Source organism: Lytechinus variegatus, chromosome 13 (genome assembly GCF_018143015.1).
Source record: "Lytechinus variegatus isolate NC3 chromosome 13, Lvar_3.0, whole genome shotgun sequence".
Classification (NCBI taxonomy): domain Eukaryota; kingdom Metazoa; phylum Echinodermata; class Echinoidea; order Temnopleuroida; family Toxopneustidae; genus Lytechinus; species Lytechinus variegatus.
In genome coordinates, this window is record NC_054752.1 from 8,960,780 (window position 1) to 8,985,394 (window position 24,615).

Here is a 24,615-nt window from a genome sequence, read left to right on the forward strand (position 1 = left end):
ATAGAAATACTGGAGTAGCTGGAATTAACAATTTTCTCACAACAAAAGTTGAAACAATATATCCGTTGAACACAATTTTCGCCATCCTAGTGAGATGATCGCCTTAATGGGTACAGGTTCAATGGCATCAATATGCATAGTTGGAAAATTTTCCTTAAAAATAAAAAGAAAGTAAAGGATGCCTGTGGAAGAATCTCGAGACACTTGTAAAATTACAAAATATTGATATTTTGGGAATGAAACCTAACAAATTTCCTGCAATGAAATACTTTTCGTCTTTTTTTAGGGTAGACCTGTTCTATTAAATTGCAGAAAATTTTGTGTTATAAAAATTTAGAAATTTTCTTTTCGTTTTTTTCAATAGTGTGATTAGCGTATTTTGAAAGTATTTTTCAACCATCTGAGGGGGTATCGCCCCTTCTCTATCACTCCTTTCTGCCTATATCATGTAAACTCAACCGGTAATTAGGTTCACCAAACAACCGAGTAAAATGCTCCAATAATTACCATAGCGGAATCGGGATCAAGTGGAATATTTCTCGGTCTACAATTGCCGGCGGGTAATATATTACGAGCAAGGTCAAATCTATACAGCCAATAGTTACCCTGAATAATGTTATTGATGAAATGGAAAAAAAAAAGAATTAAGGCTGAGTTCCATAATATACTTTATTCATATAATTTAGAAAGTAACTTCTGACTTAAAAACCCTTCCCATAAAGATATGATAATTCTCTTTCGTGTATATATAGCAACTCCAAATGCATTGCTCCTTGCAATTTTTATGCGATAACTAACGCATGATACTGATGAATTAAAATGTACACTGAAAATTCCATGAATAAAGAAATATATTTATCAACATAATAAATCATTAAACATATAAAAAAAATAAATGGCATAATTAAAGTTTAGCATGTAATATTAAACATGCTAAATCAACGAAAAACAATTATTACACTTCATATTTTCAATGAATACTGTTATTTAAGTAGAAGTGTAAGAGCAATTGCATTCATTTATTTAGTTATTTCCTCTTTAAGGATATTCATAGCATCATAATAATTAAAAATATTCCAGAATCCCTCAGTAAAGCTTTATTAGCCATGTATATAGAATAGGCTGAGTAATCTTTGTTATTTCTGGAATGTAGACAATACAGTCTGCCTGCGGTGAAAAGAACAATAGGATTAGCTATGTTGTTTACATTGCTAACTTCACTGAGGTCACCCAAGAGTCTTCTAGAAGCGGATTATTCTAGAAAGAAGGATAATGTTCTTTTTAAGACAATACTAAGCTTCCAGAATAGTGGAAATTCATATATAAGCTGGCAGTTTCTTCATCACATCAGATCAGAACTTTCACATCAGACTTTCTGTCAGAGCATAGTTTATTTCAAACTGGAATAAAACAGTTATCTTCTGTGGAATTATTTGCACGCCATCAAAGTTACGGTTTGCAGTTTTTATGTGTTTTTATGAACGCTTGTCAACCCATGGATTGCTAAAATTGATTGTTAATCGTCATCAACGTCGTCTTCACACATTTCAACCCGTTACAGCGACTGTTGTTATTAATCGTGCTTCAACATCAATTTCCTCATCGCCATCATTGTGAACTTTAATTTAAGGAATCTTGGCCAACCAACGTGGATTTTATCTGGATTTAATCTATCATAATTCTGGATTGCACATCTAACGCTTCAAGAGATATAAGATCATTATTTATTTTTTGTTTTGTTGAGTGTATGATCAATTTCCTCAAACAAAAAGGAAATCAAATTTAAAACTAAATTTTAATTGTTATTTGTTGCAGTATCGTAACAACACTTGCAATTTGACTTGATGGTATTTTTATCCCATGTGGACTACCATAGGTTTACGTATTTTATGTCACCAAAGATAACTGTCTTGTCAAATTACTGACTAATCGAAAATTGGGATTCAAGAATGGAAAAAATCGGTAGAATAATCGTGGTTCAATCTTCAAATTTCTTTATTTCTGTACTTGAATACCTTGTAATGCAATCCAAATCAAGCTTTCTTGTGCATGGAACACGGCAGTAAAAAAATCAGAGGTTTGGATAAAAGTGCCTAAACACGACATAGGCTGGCTGGGTGACGTCTAGGGATTAAGCAAGGATTGCTCATGTATTACCCCTGATTTTGTTGGCGGGAAAAAAATGTCAAACGTCTGTGGTTATGTATACCGACAACCTGTTAGCGCGGACCTGATGGGGCTCAGGTGGGAAGTGTTGAGCAACGCATAATACAGCGGTTTAAAGTGCTTTCTTAATATCAATCTACAATTCTATTTTAGAAACTTTGTTGAAAATGTATGATTATCCTTAATTAATGTAAAAAAATGTATCAAAAGTTCAACCTATTTTTGGTTCAATTTATGTATATATGTATTTATGTATATATCCATTTATGATATATTATTGCAATATTATTAACAAGTGTAACCTATTTTTCCCCTATTTTGCCAATATGTGTAACCAGTTTGGGACTCAATTAACTACAAATCCTGTAAATCTTAAAATGATTTTTTCAACAGGACATTATATTTCATAAGTGGTAGGACAAGGTTGGATATTTCATCAACATCGATTGGACGAGATTTCATGAACCTTGTAGTGAACCAATATTGTTCCACATGTTCTTTAAAAAAATAACACAAAATAATAATCATTTCGGGAACAATAATGTATTGCGCGTTATCAGGGAGTAGGGGTTATCATGGTTAGTGTTCTTGATTTAGGCCCATGCGATTTTCACACTATTTAGTGGTTGGCATCTTCAAACTGAAGAAAACAAAATCATAAAATAAAGGGCAACCTTTTTTTCTTGAATTCCACAGAAAGCACCATTACACGGCACACGCACCTACACATGCGCAACCACCATTTCACGACTCCACCCCCTCCTATAATTGCACACACACACCACCCCAACATACGCCCTCACCCACATCCCTACATACAGACAGACACTCACACATCACCGCTTCACTCACAGACATGTTTTCATTACATTTCATTTCAAAATGAACAATAAGTAGACACGCGCACACCTTTATCTCTCTCACGCACAAGCGAGCCACGCAAGCATTTACAAAACGCGCCCGCGCTAATCCTCAAACATGAAAATGGCTACGGAAACCAGATGATGCTCATTAAATATACTAAACAGATTTCAGCGGAATAGATACATAGAAAGTAAAGTAGAATGCTGCAATTAATGTCGTTCATGATATCACTACTGCCACAGGAATAGTCGGGGAAGGCAACTTTTGAGTAATATCCTAAAGCAAATATATCGATCGAATAACAGGCAGAATTATCAAGATTCAGCGTTATAAGAGACAAAGAAATAATTTTCAATGTTTGGATCACACCTGGGGCCCGTTGCAAAACACTTTTCACCTGGAAAACTCACGTTGTTTTTTCCGGAGTTTTTGTCATGTGTTGAAAAGTCAATGGCAGACATCAAACTAACCTTAGTTTTCAGTTTTTACCAGACTTTTCTCAGGGAAAAAAGTTTTATGCAACAGGCCCCAGGCTCCTTTATTAAAAGAAGGATGGGTTAGAAATCCAGCACATTACATATTCAAACTTGATTAACACAATTTACCCCTATACACACAAACACACACACCCAAACGCGCACACACACATACATCCGAATTTGTGGAAAGAATATGCATTGGGTTAAAAGCATAAAGACTTTGAAAAAATATAAAATTACTAATAAAAAATCGACTTTATCAATTTCATCTAAAAGTTGGTGTTGGAAATATTTTCCATAAAAATACAAAAGGGCCCGCTTGAAATAGAATTAGGCTGTAGCTAATTTTACATAATCTCATAGCAACTTATATCAATTCGCAAACAGTTGTCATGAAATAATTTTGTGTCTTATAATAGTATCTAAAGATAATTTCCAGTTCTGGTAACGATCTCAAAATGAATTTTCACAGAATCTAATATAATGACCACCCAAGCGTTTGTTTGTATAAATAAAAAATATGTGCCAAAGGATCCTGGAAGAAATTTTGTAATTGCTGAGAAATAAGCAAAATATGCGCGGATTCAGTCACTTCCGTCGGGTCTTCATTCCAGCAATAATAATACACTGTCCCACGTGTGCCTATCGATGTGTTGGTGATCTTCAGTATGAACATTTTTTAGCGTAGATTTCAAGATTTCACAAAGTTCAGTTTATGTAACTAAACCAGATCTAGATCCTCGATGATATACTGACAATCAAGCCTGGTTTTACAGACTTTCTCATGATACAGTGTATCAGTGTTTACTGCAACTACTGGCATTTCTCTTTAAAAAATGGCAAGCATGAACGTTTTCAGTTACCAGGTTTACAAGCTTTATTAATTGGAGCAGGTTCGTTTGGATAATTTGAATATGTTAGGGAATAGAGTCAAATCCTTTCACTCTAACCTGGATAATAGAAACACGCTATTAAAAAAAACAGTCTCCCATTCCCAAAGAATACCTTAATATTACGATAGATTCATCTAATTACAATCGGATTCCGATCCCATAATGACAAGTATTATGCTCCAAAATAGTAAATCTTTCGTTTGAAATGCCACGTTCCTTGAAACCATGATAACGAAGCCGTGCGCAAATCCACCTGAGACACTGTTGTCTCTGTGGTGGTCGAATTTCGAAATGCCAGGAAATGACCAAACTATTCAGAATGATTCAATCACGACATCTCTAACTCGTTCCCACTGTCGTGGGATCCGTTACGAACACCACGATTTACCTTCCGTAACTGATCGCGAGAATGTTTTAACTATTCAATTTTTTTTCCTCCGATCAATACGATTGCCATTAATCGTAATGCAAATCGTGAACGTGTGAGCTAGTTACTAACCTCGTTCCCACTGACGTGCGATCCGTTACGATTGGTCTTTCGTAGCTGATCGCGAATTGTTTTTTTAACCATCCAAACGTTTCCTACAATAAAAACGATTGCCACGACTGACCTCAAGATCTGAGAAGATCTAACACGATTAATACGATTATTTTACGATTTAGACCAAGGTTTTAATCACAGCGCGAATCGTGACAGTGGCAACTAGTTATTAGCAGTGTATCCGCTAGCGTTGCTATGGGGGTGTAAGGTGGGCAGACTGCCCCCTGACGAGTCACAACCCATGCAAGGAACCTATCCCTGCCCCCCCCCCCTTTGAATTTGAAGACTTTTTTTGGCTTGTCAATTTTTTTTCGGGTACGAAATCCTTTATTTGTGGTGGAAGACCTTTTTTTTTGCTTGTCAAATTTTTCGGCGGACGTTTTTGCCCCCCCCCCCTGTGGAAAATCCTAGGTACGCTACTGAGTGTAACAATACAGTCACACCAATGAGATCGACTCCAGATTGATCGATCGTTTGTTATCGGTAATTACGAAGTAGCTTTGTCATTCTGAGGCCCGTAACACCGAACTTTGCAATCATCGGAAAACATTATTTATGGCGATTGATTGCATTGACTACAGTGTACAATTCATCGTTAAAATCAAGCGTACGATTGAACGCTAACCTTTGTGTTACGGGGGTTCGGTGCCACTGGTGTGACTACTTATGACACCAAAGATGGCCTTAAAATTATGTCTTCATTTTATTTTCGGTTGTGCTCAAATCGTGTGATGATGGATGTCATACAAAGAATGGAAACAATTCGGAAAAAATCAGGTCAAATCGGATGTTTGTCGGGTATTGGCAGACAGAATTGAACACTTGTGATATGTCGATCTGTATTTATTTTGAAACGAGGTAGTTGAAATTCCGGGTCCGAATGAATTCCTTTATCATCTCTATCTCTCTCTCTCTCTTTCCAAGTCCTTTGGAAGCACACACGGACGTTAGGCTTATACCTAGACCAAAAGTTTCAGTCTGTTCAGTGTGTTGGTTGTTCCGCTGAACTCCTTGGCATTTAAACGCAAGTCAAAAAATCAATCGCAAGTCAAAAAATCAATCGCAAGTCCAAAATGCTCGCTGTTGATTGGCTGAAAATCAATTTACGCATGATTTTTAGAGTTGCGTTTGATTGCAACTCTTCCTGCAACGGGCCCCAGTATAAGGACTCAATGGCCGTACGTTTATGTATTAAGTTCGGATTAACCAGGGAAGTGGAGGTTGCGCGACAGCAGAAGAAAGTCAGTTTATTTGTTTGCTTTTTCCTTTAAAGTAATTTTTTTCCCTTTTTTGTGCATTTCACGCCAAAGGGAATTATAATCTTTATTATGGTCAACAAAAATCGATAAACTCCGTCGGGGGATTTTACACTGTTAACCCCTAATGACGGCTGCACGATCGCGAGCCGTCTGTGTGCGAGGAGAAATGTAACAAAAAATTAAAAATGTTAAACTCCTCGAAACAGACAGCTGCTAACTGTCTAGCTTATACCATGATGTGCTGTGCCCTTTAAAAGAACTGCACTATTATATATTCTCTCTCTCTTTCTCTCCCACTCTCTCTCTTATTATGCTTATTAAAATAGATTTTAAAAAATGCGTGTTAATTGTCATTTGAAATAGACATTACAAATGTTAGAGTCGAATGTTTTTCGAACTTACCATCGGTTGGTGGGTCATCGGCCATTTTCTTCATACAGTTGAACTTCGCTTCCTTTTTTGCAGTCAATATCTGACGAAAGATTTCATCTTGTGACGATGCCGACGCGCTGATCTGTAATGGATGAGACAATATCATTCAGATTGTGCTTCAATATATCTCACTTAGAAGTAGACAAAAATGCATATAAGTGTTATGTGATAAGACATATCTCACATATTCAATATTATATCAATACATAATCAATACCCAATCGATACTTCTACAGGAAGTATACCAGCTCCAACTCTCATTAGAAAGTATTATTCATTCTTCTTCCAGCTAAACTTCTGACGCACACACATTTTATGGGTTTCTTATATATTCACTGCATTTCATGTTCTCCCTAAAAGGTCAACTCCCCCAATTTAGAGTAAAGTTATGACGCATGAATTGTTTTGGTCAAGCGTCAAAGGTTGACCAACACCTGTTTGATCATAAAGAGTCTAGACCAGACCAATATAAAAGGGGTTCATTAGGGCTAATTAGGTGTTCATGAGGTCAAACGTCAGTCCCCCATGGACCGATTCTGACCAAATTTGGGTGGTGAGGGTTTTCATCACGCGCTACCAAAATATTGTATCAAAAACGCTGAAATATTTTTGTTTAATTGTGACGTCATCACTTGGTACAAAAATCGTAAAACAGCTGTTATCGACTCGCCGTGTGGCCGCCGTAGAGTAAATGTCACTAAGGTATTAAGACATATCTTATGCACATGTGTAACTGATTATGTGTAACAAAACTCTTGTTTCATCAGGTCGGTAATCTTGATTTTTCTTCAACAGTCTTATATACAAAAAGGTTGTCCTCTTTGCTTAGATTGCATGCATGGCATTGTTTAAACGATGGTAATTATCCATTTACCCCGGGGATGTGTCATTCAATTTCCGTCAACGTTACAGAATCGTATCCCTAGAAATTAGAAAGGCAATTACAGACGTAGATAAAGACAGCTGAGGGCTTTTCTATAAAAAGAATAGAATTCAGTTCACAACTAAATCTCACTGAACATGTTAAGTCTTTGATCTTCTTGGAGTGAAATGATAGGGAGAAACAAAAATAGATTGCACTCTAAAAAAAAGAGTGCTCAATGTAACACTTGACGTGCTGTTTTAACACCCCAAGTGCTGCAAATCAGCACCTGAAGTAAAATCACAATACGCACTTCCTAAATTGCTCATTTAGCACTTTAATTTGTAAAAGTGTAGAGTGCAGAATTGAAGGAATGGTACAATACTAAAAAAAAAGCTACAGAGCAGAGGTGGAGTTTTTAAGGTCTGGAAAAAAATATTAAATTTGACCACCCAATGGAAAAAATGACGTTTCAATATGACTGAGGTTGTTCTAGTTCAACATTACAGCTAAATACATTGTCAGGAAGCAGACTCGAGTAACGGATAAAAGGGAACATGGGCCTATGCACGCCTGTAAATTGAAAAAAAAATACGTTGAGTATAAACCTGGAAGTGAGTAAAATATGGAGATATTCAAACAATTAAGTAGAGGAATTTCGCTTCGATACTCGATAGGTCGGTTGAGCATGGTCAAGTTTGTTGGCCACGGTCAATTAACTGACAAAGAGGCCCGACAAGCTGATCTAGTAGTTTAGAGAACAACTGTGGAATGAAATGTGCAGAATGAGTTGAATTCCTGTCAAGTCAACCATTTTCTGGTTTATTCATTTTGTCGTCCTGACCATGTCGAAAGATGCCAGGCAGTTAGTTGGTAGTGGAAGCTTTCTTGGTGTTTCATCCTGCCAATGAGCTTCTGTTTGTCAATAACTTCAATGTACATATATATTATGTTTAGATAGATATATACCTCCATTTATTATATTACCTACTACTAATGCGGTTCCTATTGGCTCTACTGCTACTTCTCCTACTTCTTCTTCCTCCTCTTCCTCTTTTTCTTGTTTTTCTTCAATTCTTCTTATTCTTCTTTTTCGTCTTCTTCCTTTTTCTCATTATTATTATCATTATGATTGTTATTATCATAATTATTATCATTATTATATTTGTTTATTATCATTAATATTTCTTCTTCTTCTACTACTACTACTCCTACTAGCACTACTGCTGCTGCTGCTACTACTAATACTGATGGTGCTAACAATCCACGTATGACTTAAATGTCATATAACAAAAAAATTGCATACGCTATAAAAAAACAAAAAACTTTAACGACACAGGCGTTTCCCCTTCGATAGGTCTTTATGCTACTAAAGGGCAGGATATACCATCAGAAGGAAACTAAATCCTGCTTGTTATTCTGAACACTCATATGTTAAAGCATCAAAGACCAGCCGAGAATAGCGATGATTTCCCAAGCGTCATGCTTGGCAAGGGTGAACGACATCCTAGTCGAAACATTGACATAGTAATGGTACTTAACGTAGATGGGAAGTCATTCTAAAACGACAGATAAAAAAATGTATTCCTTCGAAAGAGCATCTCGAAAGAATGATGGTGCTTATTTTGTTCTTACAACCATTAAATGAGCTAGCACTAACAGTTGGCTTACTATCAACACATGCCGCCTCAAAAGCTAGATTCACATTATGGCTTGACCGAGATTAAATATTGACAATTATGTAGATCCATTGTCGTTAGCAAATAGTACTATCCATGTTTTAATTGAAATTTCGATTTTATTTCCCTTCATTTCCATTTTGTCAGATCGCTCGGCAAATGCACTTTTACAGATTAAAACCATGAACGCTTCTACTTTGCTTCTTTTTAGAGGAACGAGTCCTTTATATCATTTTGATAAAAAAAAATGATGTCAAGTATTTTGTACATATGATCAAAACGAGTTATAAAAGGGTGGCACTGTTAGCCCATTGTATTGGTCATATATTTCGATAACAGGGCTCTGTTTGACAGAGTTTATCAGCCCCATTTTCTTTCGCGAAATTCTACGCCAATTTAAATGGATATACTGGATTTCTACGCCCTCCACAAGCCCTGTTCCCTTCCTGCTGAAAATGACTAAGTTAATATGGATTCAGATTCTTAAAGTATAATCGAATTTTTATACAACATAGTCCAGGTTTTGTAATATTGAACAGTCTCACCGGTTACTCTTCCTCCTTCTCGAAGTGCACACACACACACAAAATGGAAAATAAAGACATTGTATCTAATATATGAAAAACCAGACCTTACTTGCATCGACTGATTTCTGCAAGTCACGAATGTTGTCGTGCTGCATGTTTGCTACGACAACGATCACGGTGGTACATATCTAGGGTTTAACATAATTTAAAGGAATAGGCTAACGTTTTATACAAAACTTTTGAAAATTAATAATAAAACTCAATATGCTGAACTTCGATTCATTATGCAGTATTTTTCACATGAATGATAAACACCAATGGGAAAATATAAATCAGAGCAGACACTGACTGAAAAAATTGTCATTTGAGAAGATTGAAGAAAACTGTGTTAGTATATTGGAAGCAATTATGATGGTATTTCCAATAACTTTGAATTTTATTTTTTTAAGCACGAGATGATAGCACTAATTATGTTTCTGGGTTTCATTTTTCATTAGCATATCACATACTACACAGGTATATCGAATATTAAAACTATTTGATGCAGGTGTTTCGTGTGTGACTAATATGTTGATCCTCATAGGGCAGCTATAGACGAGACACCAAATTTCCATAGGGATTTGAAGCCTTTCAAGACTTTCCACCCTTCTAACTATGTAACAGTGTAACAAGGGGTGCATGACAAGCAAAAAGACGCCTCCAGAATTACCAAATTGTCAGAAGCTAGTCGGGTAATTTATTTTATTGGGCTTGAATTCCCCGGTGAGCTATGGACGTCTGGCCATTCTTGATAAGCGTTAGAACTGAGATAATCTAATTTATTATTAGTATGTGTTCACATAACTCAAGACGGTACTTATAATTTCAGATTGAATTTCGTCTGTTTTGCAATCATGATTTCGTAAATGCCAACGATCTCAAATTAGCTCGAAAAGAACTCAATGAAACAAACACCAAGAAGTGATTGTATTATGAATTTAAGAAAAATATATATAAGTGTCACATGATTATGGAAGAGATATTAATCAGTGAGATATTAAAAAAATAAGCATGACATCTCGGCTATATGTCGGGTCTTTTTCATCTAAAAAAAATGCACTGGACCACATGTTGTTTTCTGCGTTGGCGATCTTCAGTTCAATTTTTTCTTCAGCTTGGATTTCATGGTTCCACAAAGATAGGGTTATATTCCTGTACCAATTGGGACAAGAGGCTCTATGCCACAGTCGTTTAATTAACTTTTTTTTGTTCCTGCACTGCAAAAAACTCCGGTGTTGATTTAACACCAGCCCAGAATATGTTCACACCAGAGAAGTGTTAAACAACACCAGTTTCGTTTGGGTCTAACAACACCAATTAGTATTAAAACAGCATCGGTTTGATTCCAAACTGATACTGTCTCATTATTTCTCTGGTGTGGACATAATTACATAGATTCCGGGCTGGTAATAAATCAACTCCGGAGTTTTTGCAGTGTGGCGTGCCAATAACTGATATTCATTATCCTGTATTGTTTATACTGGAATAAATGGGAGGTTCTAAGCCGAATAAGAAATAATAATAATCATCACTATTATCATCATATTGATTTTAAAGAATCTTTCATGGAATGCTCATCTGTTGCAAATAAATTGATTTCGCTTAAATAGCGACATTATTACACATCTATCACGTGATTGATGACAATGATGAATAACTGTAAACAAAGTTAAATAGATTCTTAAAAATGATTTTGATCATGCTCAACATGCGTGGAAGATGGAGGATGATCCGATGTCTTCAGCAACTTCTAATTTGCCAAACAACGCAGGTGTTAATTTAACACCAACCCGGTATGTACATGTATATTGGAAATCACTAGAGAAGTGTTGAAACAGCACCAGTTGAGAATCAAACCGATATTGTTTTTACACTATTGGTGTTGCTTTAATGCCTATCTGGTGTTAGCCTAACGCCAAACCGGTGTTGTTGCAACACTTCCCTGGTGTTTAATGAAGCATTCAAACAGAAATTTCCCTATACTTATGCCATATGTAATTGATTAATGTTGATGTTTTTTAAGTGATATTCTTAGTAATTCCTTCTGTTGTATAATTTTATTTCTGTAAAGTGCACTGAGACTCCTCTAAGGTCTGAAATGCGCAATATAAGAACTGCATTATTCTTCTTATTATTATTATTATTATTATCATCATCATTACTACTACTATTATCAGAAATATTGCATACAAGGCTGGTGTTAAATCAACACCGTGTTTTGCTGTCTGCTCTGATACAGAGTTCATTTCCGATGTTTACTCTATAATTCTTCCTTGTTCATGAGCGGAACATCAAGACACTGACTGTATGCATTATTTAATAACAGTGAAACCTTACCAGAGGCACAAAGGCGCGAAAGAAGGGGAACGTCTGAAAAGCCTCAATGCGACATTCCGATACACATCAAAATAATGCTTCAATGTAGCTGAGCGGCTCGAATAGATACATAAATGCCTTTGGCGCATGTGATTTCGTTAAAAACGAAATATTGAAAACATTTCTTTTTTACTTATAATGCTCATTTTACGAAGGCATGTCGGATCATACTTTATTTTTGTTCTCCATTGTATCGAAACCATATGCCCTAATCGGTATAGATGATAATGAACATCAGTTCATCGGCCTGTAGTTACGTAGCCTACATTTTTATCACATGGAATTGATAATTTATTGCGAGCGGAGGTAGATTCAATTTGTTTCCAGCCCCCACTCTTCTTATTCCATGGGCATGAGCGTGAGGTCGGAAATGGCTCGTGATCATTGTAATTTAAAAACTGGCTCACTTAAATATCAACGCTTTATGAAGCATGTCTCAGTCACATCAACGATTCCTACTCCAAATCGATGAAAACCAAAATGTTATTGTCAATAGCGAACCAGTGGTGGGCTTAGAGTCGTTTTCGTTAGTGTAGCTGAAACATTCTTGATAGAACGTTGAAGCTAGGGGATTTTCGTTTCTACGGTGCAAGACGCATTTAAGAACATAGAAAATCTATTGTCCAATGCCCTTTACGATATTGAACAATCAAGAAGTTTGTGTCGAACATTGGTGAATCAAAACAGTAGATTCGTCCTGGATTCTGGACAAAAAAATCATATTTGCAATTTTCGTCAGCTTAAGCACTTAGGACGAAACTGCTATTCGGGTTCACCAATTCTCGGCAAAGACCTTCCAGCTTTTCATTTTCATCTGCCGGGCATTTTCAATACATTTGCTGTGTTTTGTTAATACGCCATGCATCGTGAATGCGAAGTCTCCCTTTATCGGTGTGTTCATATCTACTTCAGATCAGGGGCATATAACACAAAGCTAAGCGATGAAGAGCAGAGATGAAAGAGCACTTCCGATTGGTTCCTTGTCGGCACTCTGAACCAAATGCGCATGAAACATTGATCTCGATTGGTCTATCGATTTAGCGATTGATCACTAGTATGTGTCATACGGACCCCTGATCGACTTGAATACAGGTACATCCGAATAGCACAAACCAAATATTCACTCCAACGTCAGTGAATGCACGTATAAATAGTGTTGTTATAAGTAATATTAACTGTTGACAGTAATTTATTAACATCAACGTGATGTTTTATCATATTTATGGTTGTTAGCGTTGCCGTTATCATCGCCCTCATCATTCTAAATATATATACCTTTTGAACTTTATGCACATTTTGTAAATTTTCAAGATGAATTCGTTTGAGCACTTCCCCTACCTCATAAATTGATTGTTCGACGTTATTTCAGTAAGATAAAAAGAGCATGCAATTGGTCAGGTTTAAAGGTCTGTTTAGTTCAATAGCTTACCAAAACCTGAGAAAATCATCAAAATGTTGGGTTAGATTTCATCGATGAAATAATAGGCAAATGTAATGCAGATTTAGTATTTACATAAAAAAGAATCACGACAGGCCTCTATAACTGGGGCATAGAACATGACTAGGAAGTATTCCATATATACAGCCCAGGGGATAACGAAAGAAGGATGGTTTATCGAATGACCTTTCTCAGTTCTAATGCCTTAATATGACTCAGTGTCTTATCGAGTAACAAGATTGATTAGAGGAATTGGGCTGATGCCCCGCCTCCAGTAAGAAACAATTACAGAGTTTCAAGAATTGACATTTCAATGAGTTTATACTCCGTCCTCCTTTTAATCTGTGCGTATACAGTGAATTGAAGAGATTGCTAAAAGGGTTTAAGAATGATAGAATGTTTGGCTAATATGTGACTCATTCTTCTAATAATATTCTAAGACTAATCCCATCGTGCCAATTAATGTTTAATTAATTGAGACAATGATACAGATTCTATCAATACGACCACATGGTGATATCAAGCAATACTTAATCAGCAGTTGGTGATACAGAAGAATCAACTGATCAACGGCCTCTAATTTGAGATATTAAGGGTTTTTTGACAAACGACCAACCACGATTGTGTGTGTGTGTGTGTGTGTGTGTTACTCTAAAAACTGAAATGTAACATCAACAATTGAGAGTTTGGAGAAGTGACCACCTTTTTCAAATGTTGCATTTACCACTCTAAATGGTTCGAGCCAACATCTAAATTGTTGGATTCAGCTTTAAGTGATATAATATTTCGCAAATGTCATTTCTTTTTCCTTGTTGATTTAAAATTTCAATTTGTATATCCTTATTCTATATGCTTATTTTCAGTTTTTGTGTGGTTATTTTAAATCATTGATATTGTTAATTGTTTGAATATATTAGCTCGTGCTATAGCTTGATTAAATGGTTCGGCCTTTTTACCACGTGCATCCCGTATATGTTGTTGGTGCGAATCCTAGCCATTGCGTGTGTTCCTTCAGCAAGAAATTTATCCACACTGGCTGCACTCGACCCAGGTGAGGTGGATGGGTACCCGGTATGAGTAATTCATTGCATGCACTGAGCGCCGGTGATGGTAGTTCGAGCTAAAGCCGGGGTAATAATAGCAGCCTTTGTATCCTCAGGCAAAAAGCGCTTTATAAATCCAGCTATTATTATCATTGTGTAAAAAACATATTGACATTCAGACAGTATACTATAATGATAAAGTAAGTTGCGGGATTTTCATTCATTCATATTAAGTACCTAGCAACAGGAGCAAACCTCATCTCCGATAATGCTCTGTATATCTATGTCCACCTTTATTTAAACATATGATTTTATTTATTGTTCTTATTTCTTAATTGTAACTCGTACGTAAGATTACCTTGTTCTAATGTTTTGACCTCTATAGTTCGTACATCTTTGATAGAAGAAAAAAAATAAAAGATCAACACTTTTTCAAAAACAGAAGATTTTACAAAACTCTATAGTTCGTACATCTTTGATAGAAGAAAAAAATAAAAGATCAACACTGTTTCAAAAACAGAAGATTTTACAGAAATAACAGAATCATTTTGTAAATTTTTGATAGGAAGAAAGGTCCTGCAATTTAAGAGGACATATCTATTTTCTTAATGAAAAAAAAAATTCATCACAAGAAATTTGTTGGGTTTCATACACAAAAAACTAATTTTCGGTAATGTTACCAAAAAAATACAAAAAAAACATATACATGATAGATATGGGTATAGGTCGGTTGTGGTAGTATAAAGTAAAATACAAGGTGAATAAAACAACCGTAGAGAGAAAAGTTAGAACAAATATATATATATACATTATTCCCATTTGCGGTAGCATTCCATATGTTCTCGAGACTCTTCTGCTGGATCTTATGCATTTTTAAGGACAAATTACTAAATTGATGTGAATTAAAGGGGAAATTGTGGTATTCTGATTTATCTATATTAAAAACGTTTCAGCGGGAGTATAAATCATCTTAATCTACGAGAAGACTCTGTATCTCCGTGTCTTATGAATAAATCAACTGGAATATTCTCCTAAATCATTTTCGGATTTAGAAGCTTTGAAAATATTTATTCATTACTAAAGCAATTTGAGTTCATTAAATCTATTTTTGCTGTATTTAATTTTTAAACGAGACAAAACATTGAAAGTGGGTCTGGTCAAATATCAAGAACCTCCGTGCCATCGTAAAGACTCATGGGAATCGATTAAGAGAAATGTGATAGAAAAAATAGTTTATTGAAGAAAATGCAATATTAACGTTAATCACAAGAGTCTGCTTTGAATACAATTTGCTGCATGCATTCACCTCTTTTTAAAAAACTCAGGGTATAATAATGTTATACTTTTTCGGGGAGGGGGTTAAGATCACTATTTTCCAAAAAATATATGGGTAGGAATATAAAAGAACCCTAGTCTAATGACATCTCTAAACGCTTTACAGATACATTATTACTCTGAATCATTACATTTCCTCATATTATGTGTACATTTTTTAACAATGTTTTAAAATTTCGTTTCCGGGCAATTCCATAAAATAATCAACCTTTTTGTACGTCCGACCCTCATTTTTCTCAAGTCTTACCTCGCTTCATAAAGTGACCAAGTCATGGTCCTTTGAGAACATTACAGGCTGTCAAAAGAACAAGAAATCAGAGACAGACAATTTCATGAAGGTCCAACACATAGGGGGTCGGACGTACATATTTTATGGAATTGCCCTTCGATGACTTTCTCTGAACAGTATGGACATTCTAGTTTCTCGATTACTCTCAATGTACATTACAGTACATGATACAGCCCCTACAGATTATTTTTGTTAACTTTATTTGAACTCTACCCATCGTAACACTAAAAAAATATCAGCCCACTCTTCTGACATTTCCTTCACCTTTTCCTAATAAGCAGTTGTCATGACAACATGGCATTTCTGTATTTGTTTCAATTTCCTAGTTCCTACATAAAGAATAAATAGTAATTTCATCTGATCCCACTAATGGGATTTGATCCAAATTTTTGATTGTAAAGAATACATATCAAATCCCTTTTCAGCAGTGAATAGTGTAAAGATTATGCAGCCCCTCCACATGTATAATTCGCCTAAAGTCACCGATAAATACGATCTTGATTGTTTTCTTCTTCATGATAGTATGTATTAAAAAGAACGGTGTTATTTTGCTTCTAACAGGTGTATGGTGTAATTTGAATGTTATATCGATTCCAGGGGTGTTTCACAAAGATTTAGGTATGACTTAGGCCCGAATTCACAAAGGTGGTTTTGAGAACCCACGGTTGAGTCCATGTTTTACGCAGATTTCCTATAACAAAATTACGCTTAACTTACCGCGTATGTTAAAACATGTCCAATGCTGATGCGCGCCTTTTATTTGTCACAGTGCGTCAAACTGACATGTTGCCGTGGTTATCCACACTATTTTATTCATGACATAGTATTCAGAAATTACAAGCCTTTCTCCTTTTCCGTTCATGTTCTGTTTTCATTATATTTTTCTTAACCCGTTTCTCCTTTTTTAAGGTAGGGTATAGTTTTAAAGCCTTGGTTGAAGTTGGTCATTCCATTAGTGTCTGGAATTAAGGGCGGAGCAATTTTTGCTGGTTCAAATGTCATGGGATCAGAATACAGAAGAGTGAGCTGACGTGACCATGGTATAGAGAGATGGATCGGTGTTAAGATATTTCAGAAACACATCAGGAAAGTTTGATTCGGATTCACAGATTTCCCCAACTGAACAGTAATATTGAAGGAAATAAATTATTTCCTTTGTAAAACAAAATTTAGAAATCATTAAAAGAGTTTGTAAGGGAATATTCGTTGCTTGATGTTTTCTAGATATCAAACCATCCTATTGTTGGATGGGTCATCAGTAATCCATACATTCCTTCCGTTTTTATACCATTATCCATTATAAATTTCCATTATTTGATATACATCCCAAAGCAACTGTTTTGAATTATATCATAACATATTCATTAGTAAATTCATTTGTTAAATCCTATTACCAATATTCATCGAATCTAGACCAGAGTTTAGTCATTTATGTCTTATTTCAATATCTTATATTTTTATCAACTATTATATGTGTATTGTATGTACCAATCATTGTGTAAATTGTACGCAATTCGTTTTTTGGGGGTTTTTTCTTCTTCGTTTTTTTAGAGTGTAAATTTTCATGACAAAAAAAGGAATGCATGAATATAATCATATCCAGAAAATATTTTGAACAAACATGCTTTTTAGATGTTGACGTTGCTGGCTTTCCATAGTTGTATTTGATTGGATCAATCGCAACTCTTTGTTAGACGGGGCCCTAGAGTCAAAAGTTAAATCCGACACTTCTACCACTCTACCCCTTAAAACCCCTTCATAACAATTCGTCAAAATATCTTTTATTGAATCTGAAAATATAATCCGATGGAATTTTCAAATTATATTAGGAGCATCGGTATCAACAATACGGATGGGTTCATTGCCCAGACAGGCGCATTGAATATCGGCTATCAATCAGAGATTGATTCATCAATATTTTTTTTACCTCCGTCTATTTCTTTCTCTCTATCCCTCTCTCTCTTTCCATGTATCTACATGTATCTCTATCTGTCTATATTTCTCTCTCTCTCTCCCTTCTCCACCTCTTTCCTCCATTTTCCCCTCCCTCTATCTATATCTTTGTTGTACATGGGTGCATGGTTGTGTTTAAATCTCTCTCTACATTATGTATTTTCTTTCTCTCTGTCCCTCCCTCTCCATCTGTCTCCCTTTCTCACACATACGCACACACACACCCAACTCCATTTATTTATTGCTCCATCTCGCTCTCTTTCCATGTATCTATCTCTGTCTGTCTATATTTCTCCCTCTCCTCCACCTTTTTCCCTCATTTCCCCTCCCTCTATCTATATCTCTGGTGTTCATGGGTGTGTGGGTGAGTTTGAATCTCTCTATATATACATATATGTATTTTCTTTCTCTCTGTCCCTCCTTCCCTCTCTCTCTCTACATGTCTCCCTTACTCACACATACGCACACACACACCTAACTTCATTTATTTCTTTCTCCATCTCACTCTCTTTCCATGTATCTATCTCTATCTGTATATATTTCTCCCACTCTCTCCTCTCCTTCACCTTCCCCCTATCTCTGTCATGTCTGTTGTGTATGGGTGTATGTTTCTATATAAATTATGTCTGCCCCTCCCCCTCTCTGTCCCTTCCTACCTCCCTCCCTCTCTCTATCTGTCTCCCTTTCCACACATGCGCACACACGCACCTAACCCAACACAAACTTTTAGTTGGAGATTTTGAATTAGATTTCCGAAGGATTTTTTTTCCCCTCCAAGCACGCCTTTGTTATTTCTACCGCACAATTTCCTAAATCTGAGTTGGAAATGAAATATTGCATCATAAAACGTTTCTAATTGCAAAATCATCCGATGGGACTTTAATGAAATTCAGACTAATCCCAAAATTGCGACTCATTTGGAAAATTCCAGCATAAGCTAAGCCTGGGAAATGACAATCATGTATCTGGGTTAGGAGCTTTTCATTTCCATTAGTAATTCATTCTGATTGTGAGACGCTATCCCTTCTCCACCACTGTCTTTCATTTTCTGTCCCATTGATAACGTCTTTAGACTATCTGTCGACGTATAACTGAAAGTTTTTTTTTTGTATTATTGAAGACAACATGAAAAAATATATATTATTGAGCATTGAAGTATGATGATTATGAAGGACAAAGTCTCCTTTCATCTCTTTACTGTTTGTGCATATTTTTCTATATATTTTTTACTTTATCTGTCAATGTTCTTATTTCCATCAAAAAAACAAAGAGCAAACAAACAGAGCAAGTGCACATAAACCTTCTCTAAGTCAGAACCTAGAACAATTCAAAAGATGCTAGAATATCAAAAAGTCTGCAAGCACATATTCTCTTAAGCTACAACCATATATGGATTCAACATAAGTTTGTGTGAGCTTCCAACTGATATACCAGATAATATACATGTATCATCTTCATTAAGCTGCGGTTAATATAAATTTTGGTATGACACGATTTTAAAAAAAGTAATCCCAAACTTACATCGTGACATCGTGTACACTGTAAAAAATGAAGTGCTATTTTAGCACTTAAAGTGCTTGTATGGTGACTGCACTACGAGTGCTGATTTTCTAGTTTAAATTTGAACTAAAAAATCAGCACTCGTAGTGCAGTCACTATACAAAAACTGTAAGTGCTAAATTAGCACTTCATTTTTTACAGTGTAAATATAGTGTTTCCTGAAAGTAACCTAGATAAATGAGAAATCTTGCATATGATGATTTGATACTGGCGACTTGTATCACATCATGTTATTATAACGATGTACACTGTATTCAGTATACTGTCGTTGATTATCTGTCTCCATGTTAATGATGAATTAAACAGTTTCCACTCTTATTATTATGCAATGCGTATAAGAAAGTAATTTACAATCCAATAAAATAGATTATCAGTAAATGTTTGCAGATAGAAGCAAAAGGAGCCAACCATTTAATGAACGTTGTTTTTTTTACATCCTTTCGCATCTCAAATTTCATTACATCAATGAATCCAATTTCATTTTCACTTCTAGTATTAAACATCGTTCAAAGTGGGGAGAGCAATTTTCACCTTTTTTCCAAATAGGGATATACCCTTTTCACATAATGCGTGATTGCATATATTGATAAGCATTTCTAAATTGATTTTCGTGAGGAAGACTTAATTTGATATATCGCTTTCAATTACCTGATGCAAGCAATTATCCTGAGTATGTAGACCTGTTTAAATGCTTTGCGTTACTATTCCTTTGTCAGTGTGTGGGTTAATTCATTATTCTACCTGGGGTATCTCAAATAATCTTGCTATCCCTTTAAAAAAAATGTATTTATCTTTTGGTTCATTTAGCCGACTATCTCACTCCTGTCACAACTAAATGTCATTCACATACAGAAATATTTGTTTTATTTGAATCGCCAATCAAATACCACTAATTCATTATCCTGTAGCGTACGGAGGCTTTTGAAAGGGAGGGGGAGTTTCGAGTTAAATGAAAATTTGACAAGCAAAAAAAAAAGTTCCACCAAAAAAAAAATAAAAAAATGGTATTTTCGTAACCAAAAAACAAATTGACAAGCAATAAAAAAGTATTAAAAATTCTGAGGGGCGAGGTTGAACCCCTGTAACCCCCTCCCCCTGCGTACGCGTCTGTCATCATCCCTTCTATCGTATACATATGAATAGGATAAAGAAATTTAGATAGTCTGCATGCATTCTGGAGGAGAACCAATTCGTCCATTTGTGGGGAAGAAAATCAACGAAATTTCACACAATAAAAACCTTCCCAAAGGATATTTGCATTGAATGTACGAAGGAAAACCTCATCAAGAACTGCTTAAATCCAACTAGGCCTTATGATACCAGTTATATCAACATGATCAACGAAATCGACTCAAACCTATCGATTGTATGTCGTAACGAAAAGGTTTTGTTTGACCTGGAAGCTGTTTTGTCATTGTGACTGTCTTAACGATTACCTTTGAACTATAGGACCTCGTTCTCATTAATAATAATAATAATAAGGATAAGAGGCATTTTTATAGCGCCGTCTGTCTAGAAACAATTTATTCCGAGGTGCATTGTTATCGTTATTATTACCTCTGTTTTAGCTCGAGCTGCCAGGTATCCATTCGCCTCACCAGGGTCGAGTGCAGCACATTGCAGATAAATTTCTTGCTGAAGGAAAACACGCCATGGCAAGGATTCGAACCCACGACCCTCTGTTTGAAAGGCGAGAGTCAGAATCACTAGACCACGATGCGCCCATTATAGTCCTAAAACTAGTTGATTGGATAGGAACGCTCAAAGCGGTCTACCAGACGAGATTCCTAAACTGGTGAAAGGGAAACCAGTTCAAAAAAGTATACTGAGTCTTGCTTCACATTTACTGTATTTAGGGAGAAATTCATAACAGCCAACATGATCATGTTGATATTTGATAGCAAAAGAATTGCGGATCTTGTAATCAAAATGATACCTAACTGCTAGTACATCCCATGCACTCTTTGACCGAGCCTAATTACATCGTAAATAAGCGACACCGAATTATTGATTCCTATGCTGACACCCTCCGATCCTATTAAGGGTAATGGAAAAGGCAGCTTTTTTGAGGAGTATATAAGATTGGTTAGGATCCCACCGGGATAGCATCCTCTAAGAATCGCCTTGGAATACCTCTTTGGGACGTCATGATCATCATCACGAAACATCATAGCCCCCCTCGGGCCAAGTCTCAAAGATAATCGCATTAATGTTTATAATTATATCGTCAAGACAAGCGCAAATCCATATGAAAGGGGGCTTCTTTATAGGAGAAATAAACATAGGCCCCCACCAGGCCCTTCGCGCAGTCGGCAGGGCAATTTCTGCATGCCTGGTAATTTGAAGAAGACGGTATATCATGGATGTAAACTCTTGCGAAGGTGAAAAAGTCAATTTCTTGAAGTAATCGTTCTCACTTGTGAACTATCCTCCAGATGGGCGCTTGCATTTTACATGATCGCTTTCTGTAATGAAGACCCCATAGGTCTTATACGATTTTAGATAGTAGAAATTGAGATAAGAAACAAAGTAGATGAAGTACCTTTGCATACTCTTCAAGAACAGTGTTTTCCAATTTCTCACAACCAGCGAAGTTAAGAGAAAACGGAACACTCGTCATATGCCTTTTCTGTCACATTTGTTTCCTCCTTCTTTACGTAAGATATTCATCATCGTCAACATATAATGTTTCAACATGAATCTTCTTATCAACGCTAAATTGTGGATTGGATTAAACGAAATCCAGATATCGAATATTGATTAACTTGATTAATGAAAGCACTAAACTAAAATAAAGTTAATGAAACATATATGGAAGTGATGGTCAAGTTTCCACCATTTTTACTAAAAAAGAACAATCCTGAAACGCAAATATTTTTGCAATAAAGCGAGTTCAAATTCTTTTATAAAATTTATCTTATATTCACCATTTCCATTTTCTCTTTCTAGAAAATACCCCCTGAATATTCTAATGGTGTGTATCATTGCAAATTCTTTATTCAAAGACATGCTTTTCCTCCCCTTGCTTATATCATGATCGAATGATTGATAGCTATTCGTAGTTTATATTGCTTCTAGATTATTGGATTCATTTTTCATTGGGATTTACTATTGAAAAATGTTTCAATATTTATGTATTCATGAAAATTACACCGGAAAACGAGGTATGTATGTGCTATGAAGACATAATGCTGTACCAAATGTCAATGAACGCATATCAGATCAATTCGGAGCATTAATGTTATTAAATATTTATCCATTTCCACATAATTGACATCGACCTCGTCCCAATACGATGCGGCACATTAAATTCGCCATTAAGTTAATAACCAATTCATTTTGCTTTCGGCATTGCGAGGGCAACATCTTATTACGATTTCATTGAAAATAACATATATTTGAATATTATTTTTCACTGAGTGGGGCTTACATGTTAGAGTAAATCAAATATCTCAATCAGTCCGACTCTTGATCTTTTAAAAAAGTTGCAGTCTCATTACTTATCAGGAGTCTTGACCTTTTTTTAGAGAAACGATGCTCTTAATTTTCTGAATGCAGTAATCATGATAATTGGATGATTCTGAAAAACAACTTCATGGATCATTCTATGACTTTCGAGTAATATTTTTTTTATTCTACAGTGCGTATCAAAAAAAGTTTACACTTTGAAAAAGACCTGGGAATGATAAAAATATACAACATGTGGGTATTTTTTCACATATAATCTTAGATTTGGGTCTCATCTATCCAATGAAAGTACAAGTTTTGACAGAATGTTACACTTGAGTGAGCACTGTCCATTCTTGTAAAGCTCGCAGAAATCTGTTTGCGCAGAAATGCTCGTTTTCACGCTGTGTAAAGGGGAAAGGGCGAAATCAAACTTACCCTGTGACACATTTCTCATACATTTCCCTTGCACTGTTAGTCAGTTGAAATAAAACGGATACATTCAAGCAATTTGTAACAATTTTGCAACCCAAATTGGAATTTCAACACTTAGTAAGCACAGCCTTCAAGTTTACATTTTTGTGCCAGCTGGATCTGAGGACATAACTGAATCTGGACAAAAGTTTATATCAGACATCTCCAGCATTTTTTTTTATTAAGTTTGTATCATTTAAAGTGGGTTTAAATGTCATTTTTCATTTAATGCTTGTTTCTCCACACTTTTCCCAAGCTTGACAATGATTAAAAAATTGAAAATGAAGCCTAAGCCATTTCATGTAAATCACAGTTCAGTGTAAAGCAAATATCGTCACGATGGCCTCGGCGTGTGGGGGAGTGGGGTGGGGCGCAATGCACTCTTCGAAGTGTTTTGGGCAAGGAAACAAGTTTAAAAAGGTAAAAGATATCATCAAATCAATTTTACTAGTTAAATTCCACGTGTTTTTCATGATTAAGGCCTACTTTTATTCGCATCACTATTTTAAAGTTCTGCGCAAATCATTTTTCACTAACTTTTCATAAGTAAGTGGTGCTCACTCAAGCGGAAATATTTTTCAAACCTTATATCGTCATTTGCTTTAAATGGATCTGTACCAATGTTAAAATGTGGAAAAATCTTCAGGATATTACAAATATATAATTTTACAGGATTTTTCTAAGTGTAAACTTTTTTTATACGCACTGTATATACTAGGTATACTACTACCATAGAATTGTCATTATTGTCTTTCAAAAGATCTAACTGCGCTCTCAGGAAAAATGAATAAAATAAAAACATGAAAGAAAGCTACTGGAAATTTCATAATGATATTATCATCATCATTAGTTAAACAGATATGCACTAAAGGCGAATTTATTGTTCTGATTTCCGTCATATGGTTTGTTTACATATTAGTTTCTTTTCAAATACGTTTTAGGAACCCATAAGGTGGCAT

At 35.5% G+C, this 24,615-nt stretch overlaps 1 protein-coding gene across 1 annotated transcript in view; it reads right to left on the minus strand.

The window, feature by feature from the left end:
• LOC121426194 (vasoactive intestinal polypeptide receptor 1-like) overlaps positions 1 to 6,766 on the minus strand; it is a 64,117-nt gene extending 57,351 nt beyond the window's left edge. Inside the window, exon 1 of the mRNA XM_041622400.1 lies at positions 6,605 to 6,766. Within this exon, the coding sequence (XP_041478334.1) occupies positions 6,605 to 6,740 (136 nt within the window). The 5' untranslated portion in view covers positions 6,741 to 6,766. The remainder of the gene's footprint in view (positions 1 to 6,604) is intronic.
• Positions 6,767 to 24,615: the final 17,849 nt, after the last annotated feature.